The sequence below is a fragment of the Larus michahellis genome, chromosome 7 (genome assembly GCF_964199755.1).
Source record: "Larus michahellis chromosome 7, bLarMic1.1, whole genome shotgun sequence".
Classification (NCBI taxonomy): domain Eukaryota; kingdom Metazoa; phylum Chordata; class Aves; order Charadriiformes; family Laridae; genus Larus; species Larus michahellis.
This window is the reverse complement of record NC_133902.1, coordinates 42031581-42050476: the sequence shown is the minus strand read 5'-3', so window position 1 is coordinate 42050476 and position 18896 is coordinate 42031581. Positions and strand designations below refer to the sequence as shown.

General features: G+C 39.1%; 1 protein-coding gene across 6 annotated transcripts in view; it reads right to left on the bottom strand.

The window, feature by feature from the left end:
• Positions 1-18896, bottom strand: part of RBMS1 (RNA binding motif single stranded interacting protein 1) — a 147706-nt gene that overhangs the window by 39265 nt on the left and 89545 nt on the right. For all 6 annotated transcript variants that reach the window (XM_074593650.1, XM_074593649.1, XM_074593655.1 and 3 more), the window contains exon 3: positions 116-174. In XM_074593650.1, coding sequence (XP_074449751.1) covers positions 116-174 — 59 coding nt within the window. The remainder of the gene's footprint in view (positions 1-115; positions 175-18896) is intronic.

Genomic DNA, 18896 nt, shown 5'->3' with positions numbered 1-18896 from the left:
GTTTAGGAAGAAGAAAGTGAGGGGAGTAGAGAGCACTTAAAATTAAACAGCAGGGTATTTTACAGAATCAATTAGGTCTTTCATATGAATGTAATATAAAGGCAGACATACATACCTTTGCATTTGTTTGTTGTCTTATCCAAAATAGCCTTCGTGGACACAATTTTCCCATACCTAAAATGTATCATACATATGTAAGGAAAATGAGAAAAAAATAGCCTATTACAACAGATACCAAATTCGCATTATTTTATATCCTATTACCCTTTACTTTTAACAAAATGGAATAATATATAGGCTACATAATTATATAGCGAAACCTCATCTGTAGATAGAAGTGATTATAAAGATCAACAATTTCAAGCATGATCTTGTTCTATTGCCCCTGTGTTCTTAGTGGCAAAGCAGATCACAAAACAAGCCAGTGAAAATGTGCTCTACAGAAAAGAATACAACACAGTTGAAATCCTGCTACGTACAAGAAACCACATTTTAGACTAAGCTTGGACTCTCTCAGTATAGATACCAGATAAAGCAGACAAACTGCCTTGTCAGTGCTAGGCTTGCTAACTAACACGGCACAAGAGGGAGAAAATAAACCAAACAAACAAACAAACAAAAATAAACACAAAAAAACCACCTTAGCTATCTCTTCCCTCTCCCACTGCAAAAGATTAAAAACTCTGTGACAAGTGCAAGTCAGATTTATGAAAGCTGATCAGCAAAGGCGGTAACAAATTTTCTGTATTTTTAAAATGGAAAATTAAAATGCAAACAATTTCAACTAAAACCAAAACATCCCTCAGGAAAACTTCAATTTTTTTTTTTTTTTTTTTAGAGAAAAATACATTCATTGCCTGTTCCTCAGCTTCTCGGTAACTGGGTATTCCAGGTGGCAATCTGCTACGCAGTCCAAAGGTGAGCACCCAGAGATGTAAAAGCAATTAAGCCTGGGAAACAGGCAGACAGCAATCCCGGCTATGGGAACGACTGCTGTTTCTGAAGCGCTTTGCAAAATTTATCAGTATTAGGTTTTTTGATCAAATTTAGAGTAGAATTTGTTGCTGCTGGTGAAAACTTGCAATGTTCCTTGGAAGTCAAATACCAGTTTAAATTTCAGTAAAGCCACTGGGCTAGCCTGCAGTGGAATGGGAAAGAGCGCCCAGGTTTCCCAAGTTCCTTACCACAGCCTCCTCCCTTTGCTTGTGAACTACATTTGACACACTGCTGATACAAGACAGAAACGATGCAACACGAGTTTGTTTTCACATAAGCATATAACGTAACTTAATACGTTACGAGGTATACCTAAGCGCTGTGTGCCAAGAGGTTCTTTATCATTGTACAAGAACACAAAATGAACTGAAAGTTATGAGAAATGTTATCAGCGTAAGAAAGCGGAATTCAGGGAAGAAAAAGGTTTTGCTGGTTCACCTGCTAAATGTAACTTCCACAGAGTGAGTATCATTTCAAAAAGATACTATTTCAAATGACAACTAACACAATTTCTGCAGTGGCTGTATTAGTCTTGAAAGTTTGTCAAAATATGTAAGAAGCCTAACAAAGTTAAGCTTAGCTGGTTAAGAGTACTCAAATCACTTGCAAAGTGACAGTTATTCAAGGATGAAGCCTATTTACAAAGTACTTTCCCCTTAAAGAACATTTAAATACATGTTTCAGTGCAGTTATCACTCTTTGTGAACAGTTTCAAGTGCCTTCTGTTCATTCCGTGAGTTTTTGTATGGCTTCAAATAGTTGCAAGGGGGTAAACCTGGGACAGTAGCCACTAGGTGTTGGCTTCCTTACTGTATCTGAAGCTGTGAGCATCTATATTGATATAAAATAGAACTATCCACCTATAGCCTAAAAAATGTGTGTCAATGAAAATCAGCGCATATCTAAATATACTATGCTAGAAGCTGTAATAAAGCAATAGAAATTGTGCCTGATAGTTGGAGTAGTATTAGTGACACTTGTTTTCCAAATACATCATTCCATTTGGAAAGCTCTATACCTTCTATGTCAAAACTTCTGAAACTTTCTCCAGAATTTTTCAGAGTGCAGAGTAAACACACATGCTATAAATAAGAGAGGCAAACTGTTCAGGGACTGTGCTCTTCAAGATCCACTGAACTCTTACGCCCCAAGTTGCTTGGACCCAGCCTTGTACTTGATGGCCAGCACTCTCCATACCCTATCACCTTCACTAAGCTTCTTAAAGTGAAGAGCTACATAACCTTTTGTGGGAAAAAAAAATCTCTGAAAGATGATCTTGTTACTGCTACTGTTTCAGTTCTTGAAAGTGTAGAAAGTGGTGGTGGTATAAAACTACAGCACTGGGTATCTATGTAAACAAAGTACCTGCAACCCTCAGCCAGTTTGGTCAGGGAGGGGAGGCAGGGGCTGGCTATTGACTGCCCTGGCCCACAGATGCTGACGCACACCAGCCCATAAACATGTGTTTGCATGTCTGTTCTTTACAACCACTTCATGTAGTTGTACATCTTCCAATGTGCAAGACCACTAGTGATTTAACCCACTGTCCTAGATAGCACGGTTCCTGCAAGGAACCAGCTGCCATGGGAGACTGCCAAGAAGTTTCAGCAGTGTGAGTCTAGGAACGATTTGGAGAACCCGTATAACAATAGCAGCTATCGCCAGGATTGCTTCTATGATTTTCCCTGTGAATACTCCTCCCAAGTGCCTGCCATGCCAAGAAGCACAGAAATGCCGTTTTACCCCACCTCAGCCCGGGCAGAGGGGTACATCCCCTACTTGCTCCCACCACATGGTCTGATATCAGGGGAAATTAGTCCTTGCAGTTCCTCTTAAGTGCTTCCTTCAAATGTTCACCACCATGACAATCTACTTCCTTCCTCCCGAATTCTGCAGTCCTAATACTGCTGTTAACACAGGCTCCTGCATTCAACTGCTCATTTGTTAGGTGCAACTCCAATCCAGGACCCACCAGAAATCAATGAGCTATAAAACATATCAGAGTCATGGTGCAAACTAATACGTATTGCCTGCTTACAAAAAGAAATATAGCAAGCAAGAGAAAACTTACATTCCAAAAATGCCTATGGTGGTAGGTCTTGCCTGAGGATCATCATTCCTCTCAAAGCTCACGCGTATCTAGTTATCTTAGGCACCCTGCTGAGGCTAATCTTCTGCTCCAAAGCCTTACTGCATGCTTGGTGAGACATAGTAAGTCTACCTAAGGCAGGGCACATCTCTCATGGCTGGCAGAATCACTTCTGCAGTGACTGGTGATTGCTTATTCCTTCTCTTCTGAAGCAGTTTTTTTAAAATATGCTTTCTCTTAAATTAAGTGCTAATCTTGACAAATAATTGCTAATCTGGCTGGTGACAAGCAACTAGGTATTTCTTATTAAGTAGGTTATTTTTCTCCCAAAAATAACATCAAATAAATGTTCAGCAGCAACAGAGGTGTTTTTTTGGGAATTTGGGGGGGGGGGGGGGGGGGGGTGAGTGTTGTTAACACATTTTCTCTTTAGTATGACTTATCTTTAGAGACGGAAAGATGCTTTCAGCTTTGCATCTCTTTTCTATACAGAACTTGTACCAATGTTAACTAATATTAACAGAGTAGAGGGGGAGAATCTGTACGCCCTCAGAGTAGAGGGGGAGAATCACCTCTCTGGCCAGCAGATCGAGAGAGGTGATTCTCCCCCTCTACTCCACTCTCGTGAGACCCCACCTGGAGTACTGCGTCCAGCCCTGGAACCCTCAGCACAAGAAGGACATGGACCTGTTGGAGCAGGCCCAGAGGAGGGCCATGAAGATGATGATAGGGCTGGAGAACCTCGCCTGTGAAGACAGGCTGAGAGGGTTGGGGTTGTTCAGCCTGGAGGAGGGAAGGCTCCAGGGAGACCTTATGGCCCCTTCCAGTACCTGAAGGGGGCCTACAGGAAAACTGGGGAGGGGCTGTTTGCAAGGGCATGTAGCAATAGGATGAGGGGCAATGGTTTTAAACTAGAGCAGGGTAGGTTTAGATCAGACATTAGGAAGAAATTCTTTACTGTGAGGGTGGTGAGACACTGGAACAGGTTGCCCAGAGAGATGGTGGAGGCCCCATCCCTGGAGACATTCAAGGCCAGGCTTGATGAGGCTCTGAGCAACCTGATCTAGTTGAAGATGTCCCTGCTTACTGCAGGGGGGTTGGACTAGATGGCCTTTAAAGGTCCCTTCCAACCCAACACATTCTGTGATTCTATAATATATTAAGGAAGAGAAGGCTTGAGTAAGAGGCAGGTAAATAATTGCCAGAGTACATTGGTTATGGGATTAAAAGGGGTATGTTCAGTAACAGTCTATGTACCAGTGTACAAACTATCGTTATAGTACAGAACACCAATACAAATGTGTATTTGGATACAAGATAAAGAACGAACTTGTTCAAAAGCCAAGTTAGGAAGATAAACAGAACTGCTCCTTAATAGGATAATGCTTACTGCTGCCCATTACACACTCTTTGTGTAACCCCACCTACTCAGCTGCCCTAAGATCTACTGCCAGGCAACATGGATGTCAAAACACAGCACCATACCTTAGTATTAGATACTTTTGAAGTGGAAAGCTTGAAGAAAAGTATTAACAAGTACTTTTTAAAAATCACATTTTTCAGCAACATGGTCAAACCCAGTGCAAACAATCACACTGACAGATTTATTACAAATAGCTAGGAATACTTTCGACATTTAAAACATCTCTGAAGCCTACTCTTGGTGACTTCCATGATGATGAAGGAAAAGGATCCTCAGAAAACTTAAGTACGTGAATCAAACCGAACCAGTGTTTATTTTTCTCCCTTTGTACATCTGCTAGTATAACGAACATACTTGCAAACGTGAGGGCGATAAGATGCCATCATGAGCATGACAAAGAATGGGGAACGAAGTAGCTTGAAGTTTCTGCCACAAGTGCTATTTTGAGTGTTGAAAGAACTTATCTGTGTGTGCATTAGGGGAGGTACAATTAGAACAGGCAGTGAGAGGCTTGATAGGGGTTGTCTGGAATGAATTGTTCAAATCTTTGCCTGCAGTAGCTTAATGTAATATACCTCATACCACCAAGCTCACAGTGCTTTCCCCTTTGCAGGACTTTCAAACCGTCTTCCAGCTGGTGCTTTGAAGGGTTTCTCTACCACCTGATGTTGACTCGGACACTAACGCACCGGACGAATCTCTGCTACCGTGGAAAGCCCTTGCCTTTTAGAGCTGCTTAGGTGCTGCGTCCTGAACCGTCCAGAACTTTGTGCTGAAGATGAGCAGTGCTCTCTCTTTGCCTAAGTCTAGTCCAGCTGTAAAAAGAGCATTCCTAGAGATCCTGCTGTTATCCCTTGCATTACTGCAGTGCTGTCAGAACTCCTCTGCCATGCAGAAACAATGCGGCATATCTTCTGTGTTTATTCTAGATTAATTTTCACATCTTAGCATCTTATCACTGCCCTTCATGGAATGCTCTTTATTTCCAAGAGCCAGAATCATGTGGTAAAACCAGGCATGGATTTCATAACATATAAGTGGCTCTGAGTACATGAACTTACTATCAGGTAGAATTGTGAAAGGAAAGAGAACCTGGCTGAACATAAAAATTTCGGTAGGGAGCCAATATTCTCATGAGGTGACCCAGAGACAAGAGAGCACAACAAACAGGCAGATCCGGCAAGGAGGGTCATGTGGGAGAGCTGATCAGTTAATCCTAAAACACATTGCAGTTGCTGAATGGATCCACATCAAAATAAACCTTACTTTAGGCTAGGCTAAATAACTAGAACAAAATGGATAAAGCAAATACTACCGAAGCAACTCCTGTATGCTAACTGTAATACTAAAAAGAACATGCAGGTAGGGATTCTTAGTCTGTAAATCAGCTTTTAAAAAACAAACAAACAAAAAGAAAAAACAACTTTCTTAGTCAAACATTGTCTTATTCAGTACAACATGGTCAGTGGGCACCTTGCATGTGTCCTAAATACAGTAAATTCCTGCTTCAAAGGGAATATTAGCCTTTAGTACGACCCTAAATAAATGCACGTAATAAAAACTGACTTCTGCAAATCAGTGATGTGCGCCTTTTAAGAGAGAATCCTCACCCCCCGCAAACACAGAGTATTCTGTTTTGAACAGTACGACTCAAACATTTACATGAAACTAATGCTCTTGATAGCCAAGTCCCCACCACAGTCCATCTCACTCATTTAGTACGTGGAAGCCCAACCCATTCTGAAGAGAGACCTGAAGAGAAGGCACCTAAGCAGTCCATGGGAAAAACCCGCCTATGTTGCAGTTCTCAGCTCCTCTATACCACCTAGTGCAAAAGGAGCACAGAAAAATCCCTGTACCAGAAGAAAAAAGTCAAGGGAGTAGTCAGCAAGAGCTGACTTGGTACAGCTGGCTCCCATACCTCGCTGCTCTTCCAGTGTTTGGGGCATTTTGAAGCCAACAGCACAGCCAAGGAACATAATCAGCCCCAGCAATCTTTTCTGCTGGATCCAAAAAAACACCTCTGAGCAATACAAAAGGTTTTTATCTGGCTCCCGTATCTCCCTCTCTCTGCTGCATCTTGGGAAAGCGGTGTACTGAACCTGAAGCTCTTGCTCCCATTTAAGCTTAGATAAACACAGGGGGGGGTTGTGCCTGCATGTATCAAAGTTTTGATTTCCCAATAAGGGAAATTTCAGAAAATAATTGTCAATACCGTACCGCTAGTCCTTGTGACAGCCTACTCTAATCCTGCTATTCAATTAGGGGTAAATGTTACCTTAACAAAAACTTGACGAAGAAATTTATTTAATCCAGCAGAATACTGAGTTTGGAGAACAGAATCAAACCATATGGTTTCCATTTTTAAATTCTTCTTCACCACATCTATGCCCTAGCGTAGACATTGCTGAGAACATTTTGTCCGTATTTTGTTTTCTGTTGTTGGAAGACACGCTGTTCTTTGAGAAACTCTTTGGAATCACTCAGTTGCTTTATGGCCATCATGAACCTAAAGATTTGCTACCAGAACAAAACGAGTACCCTACCACCAAAAGCGGGACCAATCATTTTTAGTGCATAATTAAACATTACATTAAAAGTTGCAGTTATACTTTTCTTATTTTTATTTGCACAGTAAATGGGTATGCACAATCTAGTTTAGCAGAAGTTGTGTTTTGAAATTGTTAAAGAATTGGCTAATTTGCTTCATTCAGCAAAATCTCCTATACTAGCCTCAGATATTCAAGCACTGGGTTAATCAGCTCAGCCAGATGTGACATATTTCAGGCACTGGATTATGTTTTTCAGTATCTGCAAAATATGAACCTAAATTAAAAGTTAGAACACTGCTTTGATGACACTCTTTTCAATGCCTATGTGGCTTTGACACAAAGCTAGCTCCTTTTTTTCTTAGTAAACGTCCCTCTGACTCTCTGGTACTTCAGAGAGAAAGATGGTATTTTCAAAATACCCAAATATCCAAGTAAGTCCTCACTGTTGTTTATTATTATTTTACTTGTGAGACAAAAAATACCTCCAAATAAATTAGAATTTATTATTACAGAAGCCAACTACTATTTTGACAGTCTTTACAACATGATTAAAACTACATGTTATCCATTACTGTAAAGACTATTCTTGATGAGTTAGGATCTGTGTACTAAAAAAAAAAAAAAAACCAACACAAAACACTCCCCCAAAAAACCCCAATCCCACAGATCTTTCGCTTACACCCTGCTGTAAGTTCTTCACAATACCAAGAAAGCTTTCTTCACAACCTCTCTACCTTTCATTCTTCATTTAATTTTTGCATATTCGTGTTTTCATTAAGAATCAGTGCGTAAAAGCACATATCATCATCATTACTGATGCAGTTACCAATACTAGTACAAACCAGTATTACTTTGGAATAAATCATCTTTTCTTCGGGCTCAGTAGGATACAATTTCAGATTTCACTAAGAAGTAATCAAAAGTAGCAAAACCAGATATACTATCAGCTCTTACAGTTACCCATCATTAGAAGAGCAGATGCTCAGCATAATGGACGTACACAATTTGGTGAAGTGTGAACAAATGCCTTCTCCGTTTCTTGGGCAGTATTAATTTTAGCAGATAAAAAGTGGTATTTTATGAATACATATTTGGTTTACAGTGTACCAGCTCTACACAAATGTAACTACTTCATAGCTAAAAAGAAACAGGAATTGAAAACTCTAACAAATAGCAAAGTGACACACAGGAAGAAGATTTTGGAGATTATTATTTTTCAGACACCCATTTTGTTTTTCTTAAGAGTAGCTATTTCCTGGTTTAGCCGAGGATGAGCTGTGGGGATAGAGAAGAAATGTTTTTAGAATCAGGAAATGTTTGCTTCCTCTTGCTTTGTAGAGATGTGAAGAAACTCTACCCATTCCTTAGAAGGTGACTGAAAGTCAAGGGGAAAAAGTCCTGTTAACATCCTACAGCTATTTTTATGACATTTTGCAAAGGATTTTCAATTAGTGTGCTCCTTTTTGCACAACAAATTGATTACCTTAAAAGCTCGACCCACTGTACAATGCCCTTTCATTTAGCACAACTGAGGAAAATTGCCTTTTTTAGTATCTCTGAGTATTTTAAACGTTTAAGACACATTACAGCTGACACTAAAAGAGCATCCCTAACGGAGCTTTCTAGTGTGTACTAAACCAACAGATTTCCAACAATTCCCTGCAGAGGTGTTTTCTCTGTCAATATAAAAATCAACAAATAAAGCAATGGCATGTTTATTTTGTTTTAGTTTATAAGGTTAAGAATGTTGCAATATGTGAAAAAAACAGTTATTCTTCAGTACTATGATGACACGATCATGGAGAAAGAAAATAAAAATAAAAATCTATGAAGGCTTGCCCCCAAAGAGCTTTTGGAGTTAGAGAGGGCGGCTCTTGTATTCTTCCCTAGCAGGCATCGAGAAGAATTCAACTGATGCTACTTTGAGGAAAACACAACAGCAATAGAATGAAATAATGAGAGACTTAAAAACCTAAGTACAAAATCTTCACGTAAGGTTTGGTTTGGGGCTTTTTTGTTAATTTAGAAAAAAAAAAAAAGGCAAATTCAGACGGATGAACCCATAACTTCATCTCTAGGCTCTGAGAAGTTTATTGGCATCTGTTGTCTCAGTCGCTCCACTGAGAATGTGAATACAGATATTTGGCAGAACTATTATTAATAATCACCCACTCTTCAGGGTGAGATTTTTTGATTTTTTTTTTTTTTTTTTTTACAAAGCCCTAAATCTTGGCCTATCCTTGCTCAGCTGCAACATGATTTTTCTTACTAATCACATGGTATTTAATTTCCATTTAATCTTTCCTAGGCTAGCAAGGTAATAATGCTTGACTTGATGGGAGGGAGAGACCAAAGCAACAGCTCTAGACACTGAAAAAGGAGAGAGCAACAGGAGCGAAAGCGGCAGAGCACTTTTGCACTGCGCAGGAGACCATCTTTCATATTTCATAGACACCTAAAGATTCTCATCATCCAAATGCTTCTTATGAAAGCCAGGATACTAACATGCTGGTCCTAAATTTGTTGATTACGTATCTGTTTTAACTGTAAAGACACGAGATGTCACCTGCTGTGAAGAAAAATGGAATTTCAAGCAACAAACCTCAGTTTGTTAGAAAATAGAATAATGATCCCCTTCCATGTTTCTTGCAGCCACTGTCCCTGCAGTAACCCAGCCTGGCTTCTGACAAGCGGAGGTGATTTAGCATAATCTCTGAACCATCTGCTAGGCTATCTATCAGTTCAGTAGCCTTGTTACTTCACAGTTTATAGGTTAAGCAGGATAAATAACCTATCAGAAACACAAACGGATTTCCCTCTTTGACACACTTTGAAGTGCAAGTATTGTCTAAGTAGCCATAGCTTTTTTTCTCCTAAACTGAAGAAAAAGAAAATAAAAATCACAGTAGTGCATTAACTATAGTGTCTATTCTTTCAGAAAAGGAAACTGTTTATGTTTATCATCATCTTTACAGTTTATGAAATCAACAGTTCAGCAGAGCTACGTAAATACTTCATAACCTATTTTTGCCTACGCTTTTAGGCAATTTTTCTATTTACCCATTTGAAAACTCATACGCAAAGTATTTTAAAAGGTATGAACTACCCAGAGTTACGTTACATTGTCAAATATCTGTTCGCAGGGGCCTAAAAGCTGGTTGACATTAAAAGTGTTGTTTCCTGCCAACATTCTACTGAGCTTGATGACCAATATTAGGGAAAGATCTCTCTGCATTTTTCTTATAAATTATGTGGCATTGTTCTTTAAGAAAACTATTTCAGAGTTGGGTGGAATATGAAGTGATGTGCATAAATTAGACTGAATGGTTTAGAAAGCGATTTGCTACTATTCTACTTCTAATATACTGTATTGTAATTTATATTAAGTACTCTTACACTGAAAGCATTATAGAAAATTTTACCGTAAGATGCTGAACTGAGGATCATTGATAATAAATGATTTGTGCAGTTACTCAGATAGTCACAAACAAAAAATCTCAGAATTATCATAAATTATCACAAACCAACTAACATATATGAAGACATTTGCACAAGGAACTATCAGTAAATGCTACAACGTTAGAAAAAAATCAAGACGTCTGCCTCTGAATTCCTGCCTTACAAAGCAGGCGGCACTTTTCTACCCTGTCTCATTCAGCATCCAGTTTAGGAGATCAAATTATGGAGAATCTTTATTTTACAAAAAGAGATAAATAACTGTAACGATATTTGGAATTCTTGGCTTAGCCAATTTTTAGTACTAGAATCGTTCTTACTCAAAAAAACATAGGATAACCTACATTTTCTGCAGGAATTTGCCAGTACATCTACTGACAAGGTTATTCAGGTATATGGGAAGGGGTTCCAGTTTCCTACAGCTACAAGGTGGAAGAACAACGCCATGTTATTTTAAGAAAGCAAATGGCCTCACCTTCTTGTGCTCTTACCCTAACACTACAGAGTGGACACAAATAATACCTGGGTTAAGAGTAAAGCACTGAAAAAGATCTGCATTTTACACACAACTGAAAGCAAAAACTGAAGCAATATTCTTTGAAAATAAATTATCATAGTTCCTGTGGCTCCCAGAAAGAATATAAAAAAATATGAGACCACAGTTTCACATAGCCATGAAAGATACAGTGTTTTTTTGAAAATCATATTTCATTTGCAAGCAAAATAATAAAGTTCCGAATAAATTCAAATTACAAGTCTGGAATATTTCTACAGTCTAGCAATTTCTTTTATCTTCTTTTTTCATTCTGAGAAACGATCACTAATCAAGACAATGATTTGGGAAAATGAGAAATTAAACCAGATGAATGCTACTATGTATTTATAAGCCAAGCTCATGGCAAGTCTGCAGACGTGCGTGTATTGATTTACCACTGCTAGCTGTTTTAATCTGAAAGTAAGGCAGTATTTCTACACCCAACCATAAATCTTGGCAAATTTCAGCCTCACCAATTTTGCAGAGCCTACACTAACAGCTTGAAAGAATAAAACTACGAAGACATAAAAGAGCAGTTCTTGTTATTCATAATTTATAACTCCTTTCTCTTCCCTGTGCTAAACAGTACAGATCAGCTTGGGAGCATAAATTAGTCTCTCTACCTGAAAACCTTTTATTTTTCAATTCCTCCTCCTCCATCCAAGGAAGCCAAATTCAGTCATTGTCATCGTATGATGCATTGTCCTGTATTTTGGCTTTCCCTAAGCATATTTCCTTTTCTTGTGGGAGGGAATTAAGGACAAGGCAAGGGGAAAATAAAATTATTTATCAACATTTCCCAATACTTTTTTCCCCTGTTTTAGTCAGACAGTATAAATCAAAAGGTGCTATTCTGCCTACAATCCTAGCTAGTGTTAGTCTACCTCCTAGGTGGATAGAGACCTATTCATGCTACAAGCCTGTATACTTGCAGAAGATTACTCTTTAATTTATTCTTGCCTATTAATTTCACTTCTAGTGAAGGTTGCTAACCAAGTCTTATACCCTCAGTTTAAATAAATGACACTCCAAAGAACATGTTGGCACAGTCTTGAAAACCATGGGATTTGAGATTGCCAAAGTACAAGGGCACTTTCAGCCACATCCCATTTCCTAAACCCTGACCCATCTGTCAACTCTGAACTACAAAAAAAAAAAACAAAACCAAAAACTGTCTCGCATATTGTCTAAGCTACATATACACAAGCACATACATATATATGTACACACACATATATAGTGCTTGTTCTCACATTTATCTGGTATGAAAGGTGTTTGGTCATTGGAATAATGCCTGTCATCAATAACTTTTTAAAAATATGTCAGCATATTTTGTATGTTTTCCTTCTGTTTTTGTAATATTAAGACAACACAAAGCTAACAGGATGAATCCAAGACCTGGCCTGCTGGTTAAAATACCTTCTACACAAAGATATCTATTTGTTCTTACCTGCATCTTGCATTAATTTAACACCCAATCTTGGAAAGCGCTGACTGCCCCTCTTCTGTCTGGAGGGCAGAAGAGCAAAAAACCCAATACATTCAAGTAACTTCCAGTCCCTCTGAACTGCATTTTAACAGTGTTTCTTTTATGAAATACTCATAGTAAAATCCTGCTTTGAACAGCTATTCTATACTGGAATTAACACCGAATTATGAAGAAACTGTACAATTAATATTAGAGTCTGATCTCCTTTAATTTCTGCTAACGTCATGTCATTCATACTAGAACAGCACTAAATGGACAAATTATTCAAAATCACTGCTAAACCTTCCAAAGGCCTTGCCCCCTTAATAGCACGGCATGTAGACTTGATCCTTATTTGAATCTGCTTCTCTTGTCTCAAGTCCCAGCTGCGCTGAATAGCAAATATCTCCATTTCAATAGGGAAAATGGTTGTGCTAAAGTAGTTCTCTCCAGGGGTCAAAATACTTCAGAAGGGCATTTAAGTGGCTGTATGTTATTGAGCAGAAACATCAGCTCCCACATTATTGATTCTAACTGCCCGGCTCTGTTGAAAAGATGTCCACAGCAGTATTAAGTGCTGAGATAGGGACAGAGGAGTGTTATGCATTAAGAAAAAATACTACCCATCTGTTGCCAAATTTTAGATAGATGAGCAATCACAAGCTGTAGCACAAAATCTAAAGTGCAACCTTTGTGGCTGATGCGTCAGGGTCATATTCAGTGACACTTCCTCCGTTTCACACTGCTTAAGATAGACAGTCTTTTGAATATTGATTGAAGCAAGCAGGAGCCAGAGTTTGATTTCTGCAGTTTTGCAAAGAGAATGTAATAGACACTTATCTGGAAATTTGCTTTTGGTAGCTTAAATATACCATTTTCTTTAAAAACACCATTAACGTGTTCTCATCCCATCACTAGAGCAGCTAGCCAAGGACAACTGAAGTCTTCTGGAACCACCGCACATTCAGCCTGCTCTTAGCCCCGAGCTGCAGACAGACCTGCAGCCACAGCACACTGCCCACTAACAGATTGTCACGTAGAATGTACCCGAGCTGGCTGAAACTAATGTGATCCCCTAGACCCTTATTTCCAGGGACTTTCGTATAATGACTATGTCAGATGCCACCATGTAAGGATAAATCCAGTGTCCCAGGCTGCACTTTGGCCGGTGTGGCCAAGGAAGCACATGGATTGCTGGGGTTCACAGTGAAGAACATCGACAAGGGAGGTTAATCCCAGCCTAGCAGGGAAAACCCAACCCACAAGCATCTATGCAAAGGGGTGACTTAAGACTGGGTCAACTGGGCTCAAAGAAAATTGGGGTCCTCCAGTTGGCTGTATCAACTGCAAGCTTGGATGGCATCTACATTAAACAGACATGGATTCAAAGCTTCTTAAAAGGAGCAGCCCTTTGGCGGTTTCACGAACCCAGAGCACCAGCAGCCACAGAAGGGACTATTCAAAAAACACATTCTCATACAGAGCCAAGAAAAATCAACCAGCCACTGCACGACAGCAAAGCTGACAGGCAAGCCCAAAGCCAGCGAGGTTAGTGGTGTATCACAACCTTTCTCGAACAGATTCAACAACATATGCCAACAAGGGAGTTTCTATGACGTGGTCACAGTGTTTGTGGACTTTACAGACCTTTTTTATTATCGAGGGCCCGAGATGACTATTTCTTTGCCTGCAAGAGGGCAGCAGAACAAACTTTTCTCTTAGGAGTGATAAAGTACTATCTGAAAGAAGCTGTAACTTATACTGGAGGACGAATCTCAGCACCCGTGCTTCAGATTCTGAAATAGTTCATTTACTAATTTTTCCTATCAATTTATCTAAACAAGATGTCTAAACCAATCCAAATAGAAAACTTAAAATATTTTCTATGAAAACCACTCAGAAACAGGAAAATGTAATGGATACAGCTATGGCACAGAAAAGGACTGAGAATCCAAAGACGTAATGGCCATATCCAGTGTCAGAAAGCCACTCATTAGTAAAGAGTTAAACAGTATCTAGGTCACTCTACAGTCTTTCCTGCACACCCTCAGCTCACTGCATATCGGAAATGCTGTGTGGGAAGGCCAGGGAACTAAACTCACAGACCAACTCTGACTCAGGCTGCAGTAATTTAATGATACTTTTCTTCTCTTAAATTATCCTTGGGATTAAAAGAACCCACACCCTCAACATGAAACCAAATCACGGTGAAAGAAAGAAACCACAAATTCACAGATCTTGGAGTCAACAAAAGGTATCTAGAAGCAAATTAATTATTAATGGTAAAGGACTGAGACCTTTCCTGTAACATACTCTATGGTCACAACAGCAGAAGGTGAAGAATTTGAGCCCCAGTCAGATGTTCTTCTGAAAGCCCTAGTGGGGATGATCTCAGCAACAAGAATGTCAGAGAACTGCCTGCCAAAAAAATAAAAGGAGAACTGTCACAGCCAAATGCTGACTTCTACCACTAGAGGAAAGCAACTTGAGAGAAACAGTCTCACATTTCCTCCATCACTGCAGAAGCCGAACTCAAGAGTTGTCAAATATCTTTGGCACAAGCATGAGCAGAAGACAACTATAAGATCCCGAAGAAGGCAGAACACCAGCGACCGAGGTCCAAATACAAATCCAGTTAAATCCCTGAGGAACAATTAAAATTTCTGGAAATTCTGTCCCACTGAACAAAGCAGAAGTTTGGAAAGAACAGTAACGAGCAGAAGAAAACATTGTCCTCAGAAATACTCCTTCCTGGCTACAATATAAAATTACAAAAATTTACTCTTTCCTCTGCACTTCAAGCTTCCTTCCCTCCCCTTCACTTAAGGAAAGGAAAAAAAAAAAAAGGCAGACTAACTACCACGAAAAGAAGAGCAAAGTTAAAATGCCCTAACAGCACTAAAATGTCTCCTATCACAGGAACCTCTAAATTTTCATCCAGAGAAACAAAAACTAATTTCCCTTTTTCATGGCAAAAATTTAACTACTTTTGTTGTGATGATATAAACACCAGTAGGTCCCTTTTTTGCGAGTGTTTCTATTAGTATATTGTGAAGTACATGGCAAGCCAATTATAAAGAATTGAGTATCTGGCTTTACAGCTATATATTTAGATGTATTCCGTTCTGTTTCTAATTAAATGATCTAATTTTTTTAATCCCAGGAGATAAAGAAACTAACAATGTTCCCAAAACCTACATCCACCATATAAACGTCACTAGGATGCTTGGTCAGTAACCAGCTACCTTTGAACGTAAAGTCTTGCTGCTGTTCACCTTTCAGCTACAAGCACGGAGAAGCCCAAACCCCCAGCCTCCTCTGATTAAGTGAGCAGACCCAAGTGAGTTCAGGTGGAGGGCTCTATCTTGAGAATATAGACAGTGTCACCTGATCAATGAATTTTAAGTAACAATTAAAAGTGCAACATCTTTGATGGAAAAGAACAAACGAGTCACCACAAATGGAGCAGAAGTCCCATGTCCCATACTGATTTAGACCAACGCAGGGTCTGCTTCAGGTCATTTCTTCAAAAAGTGCAATTTATTGGTTAAATGGAAACTTAAAAGGAAAAAAAATTGTCTTTCCTGTTCTTCAAAAAGGAATCAGACTCAAAACGTTTTCTTATCCTGGCTATCTACCCAAGAACATTTCAACAACTTGGGCCTTTCTGTGACGTACTGAAACACACCTACTTTTTGCACCTTACCAATTCTACCCAATCCAGTTATCCAAAACAGTGAGCCTGTGCTCCTTAGACTCCCATCTCAATCTCAGTTCAAGTGTTAGATGGGAAACAGTTGACCAGTGACAGTCAGGGCTGTCCCCTCTTCCTGGGAGTGCCCCTCTTTTCAAAATATTTAATGACATCTGGGAAACTGCATAATTCAGAGTGAGTGTCCTAGACTTCAAAGAGAATTAATAAATATTTAACTGAATAAGCAATTAATAAAATGGGTGGAAAAAAGTTCAGAATTTTTCATGGAACAAAGTAACATGCAATTCACTTGGGAAGAATGGAAGACTGGGACACATTATTGTATATTTTTATAATGTCATAGCTCTGAATATTTGGAAGATGTTCAAAAAGAACTGATCCTAATTTACATAGTAAAGAGTACATTCATGCTGAGGCCTTGGTATGATGATGGATGGTTTTCAACAGCAGTCCTGGCTAATGGCCTTTCGCTCCTAGCACTGTACCTCTGTCCGGCAACACGGGAGCCCTGGAAGCTACCACTGAGAAAAAGGAACACTGAGCAACACGTTCTCTCTCAGCAATGAAGATCTCCAAAATATAGCAAATTGACTTTTGGCAACAAATAAAAAAGCCTTAACAATAAAGTTAAGACACAGCCTGCCACACAATAAAAACAAGTACCTTCAAGCGTGGGAAATGTAGGGGGTTGAATACAGGATATCTGGAGGGGAAAAAAAAAAAAAAAAAAAGAGCAGCAGATGATTTACAAACACTCCTTTTCAGATCACAGTACTACAAACGGTGATGTGTGGAAGGAAATGCACACTGCTACATCAGCTCTGCTGGATGCCCCACCACGCTGACACCCTCAGGCTTTGAAGGGAAAGAGTCTCTCTTCTCTCTGCCAAACAGTTTCTCCAGAACGCAGCCAAGGCATTCAGACTTAACATGGGGGAGATTTCTGCCTTGGGGTAAGGCACCACTACACGTTGAAAAGAAGAAAAAAGAAAAAAAAAAAAGAACAACCAACACCAAGAGAAAGAACTAGAGACCGTGGAGTTTATCTGGCACTGTGCAATTATGTAGCTGAAAAGCTCAGCCTTCGCTATCAAACAAATTCTAAGTCCATGCCATGGAGTGCTAAATGGTTTTAAACCCTCACACTGGCACTAGGAGCTGTGGGCTCCTGCAGAGGCTCCTGGCTTTCCAGGATCAGGCCTTTGCAAGCACACTGCAAACAAGCAGGAGTCAACCTTGCCATCATCTTTGGGCATGGGTAAGCATTTCTGTTCTACACCAGGGTTTTGTTAACACACCAGTTCCTTGGTGATTCTACATACATACTAAATAAAACTGTGTATGGAACTGTAAAACTCTGCTGGTCCCCACGCTCCAAAAGCTCTTCAGTTACTCTACCAGCAGAGTTCTTGAAACCAGAAAGTATCTTGACTCTTTTTCCAGTGTTTAGATCATTTTATTTCTGACATTTAGGGTTTGCAAATAAAAGATTTGAGATTCCTCCAGTATTTGTATTACCCTGTTATGAAGCTTCTTTTTTTCCTCCTGCTTTTAGATCTCCTATTAACGTAACACTTATTTCACGACTGCATTCACTCAGACATTAAAGAAAAACTCCTTATTAATGCACTAGAATAATTGCTGATATTTTGACAGACTTGTGAAAGCTGTCTAAGTGACTTAGTGACTATGTCTAAGCCAAAAAGCAGCACTAGGATTTGAAATACTGATAATGTGTAACACATTAGGTCAACCAAGTTCTTCTAGGCAAAAATTCTGATCCATACTCTATCTTTAAAAAGCTAGTATGTACAACTACAAAATTGCACAGAATAGGAAAAAAAAAAACAACCCACAACATTTTGGCATAATATACTTCAATTAAAAGGACCAAAATGATCAATTAATTAAATGTCATTTTTAATACTCAAAAAATTAGTTAAATAAAACACAATGTTTATCTTGGGGGATTTCTCTTGTGGCAGTAAAGCAACAGATTACAATTTTTTCCTCTTTCAGGAAAATAAAGAGATTAAAGCAAGTAACAGAAGAAACTGAAATGGAAGAGGCAGGACAGGAGTAGATTTCAGAACATATTTCTTCCACCAAAACTGATTCTTTTAATGATTAACTCAACTCACACAGGTTATTTCAAGAGGAATATTTGTACTAGTAACGGTGTCAGAACAGATCCCAAATCAATGCCTTCTTTTTTTGTGTTCTTCATCGGTGTTTTTTGCTCTATGTCCACATATCATATTATCAACACTCAAATTAAAATTTGACTTTTTTTCCCCAAGTACTGCACATCTGTCTGCAAAGATTAGATATTTAAATGATCAAATGTTATTTCTTCTCCCAGCAGCCCTTTAGAAATTTAATTTTCTACAGGGTTGGTCTGAGTCTTCAGTAAGGCACTGCTCAAACTGAACTAAGGCAGCTCACATTTTTTAAATGTCAAAACAAGGTAGAATTTTAGGGTAGAAGTTGTGGAGAAGAATAAGCACTGATTTTTCTCCCTTTTTTTCCTCAATTACAAGTTTCATTTGAGGTAGTAGGATCTGAATTTATATTTGCTATGGATATTTATTTTCTGGGTTGCATACAATATGGGAGTGTTACTTTCTCAACCCTAAATGCAGCTTTGCAATGTGAGGGGAAA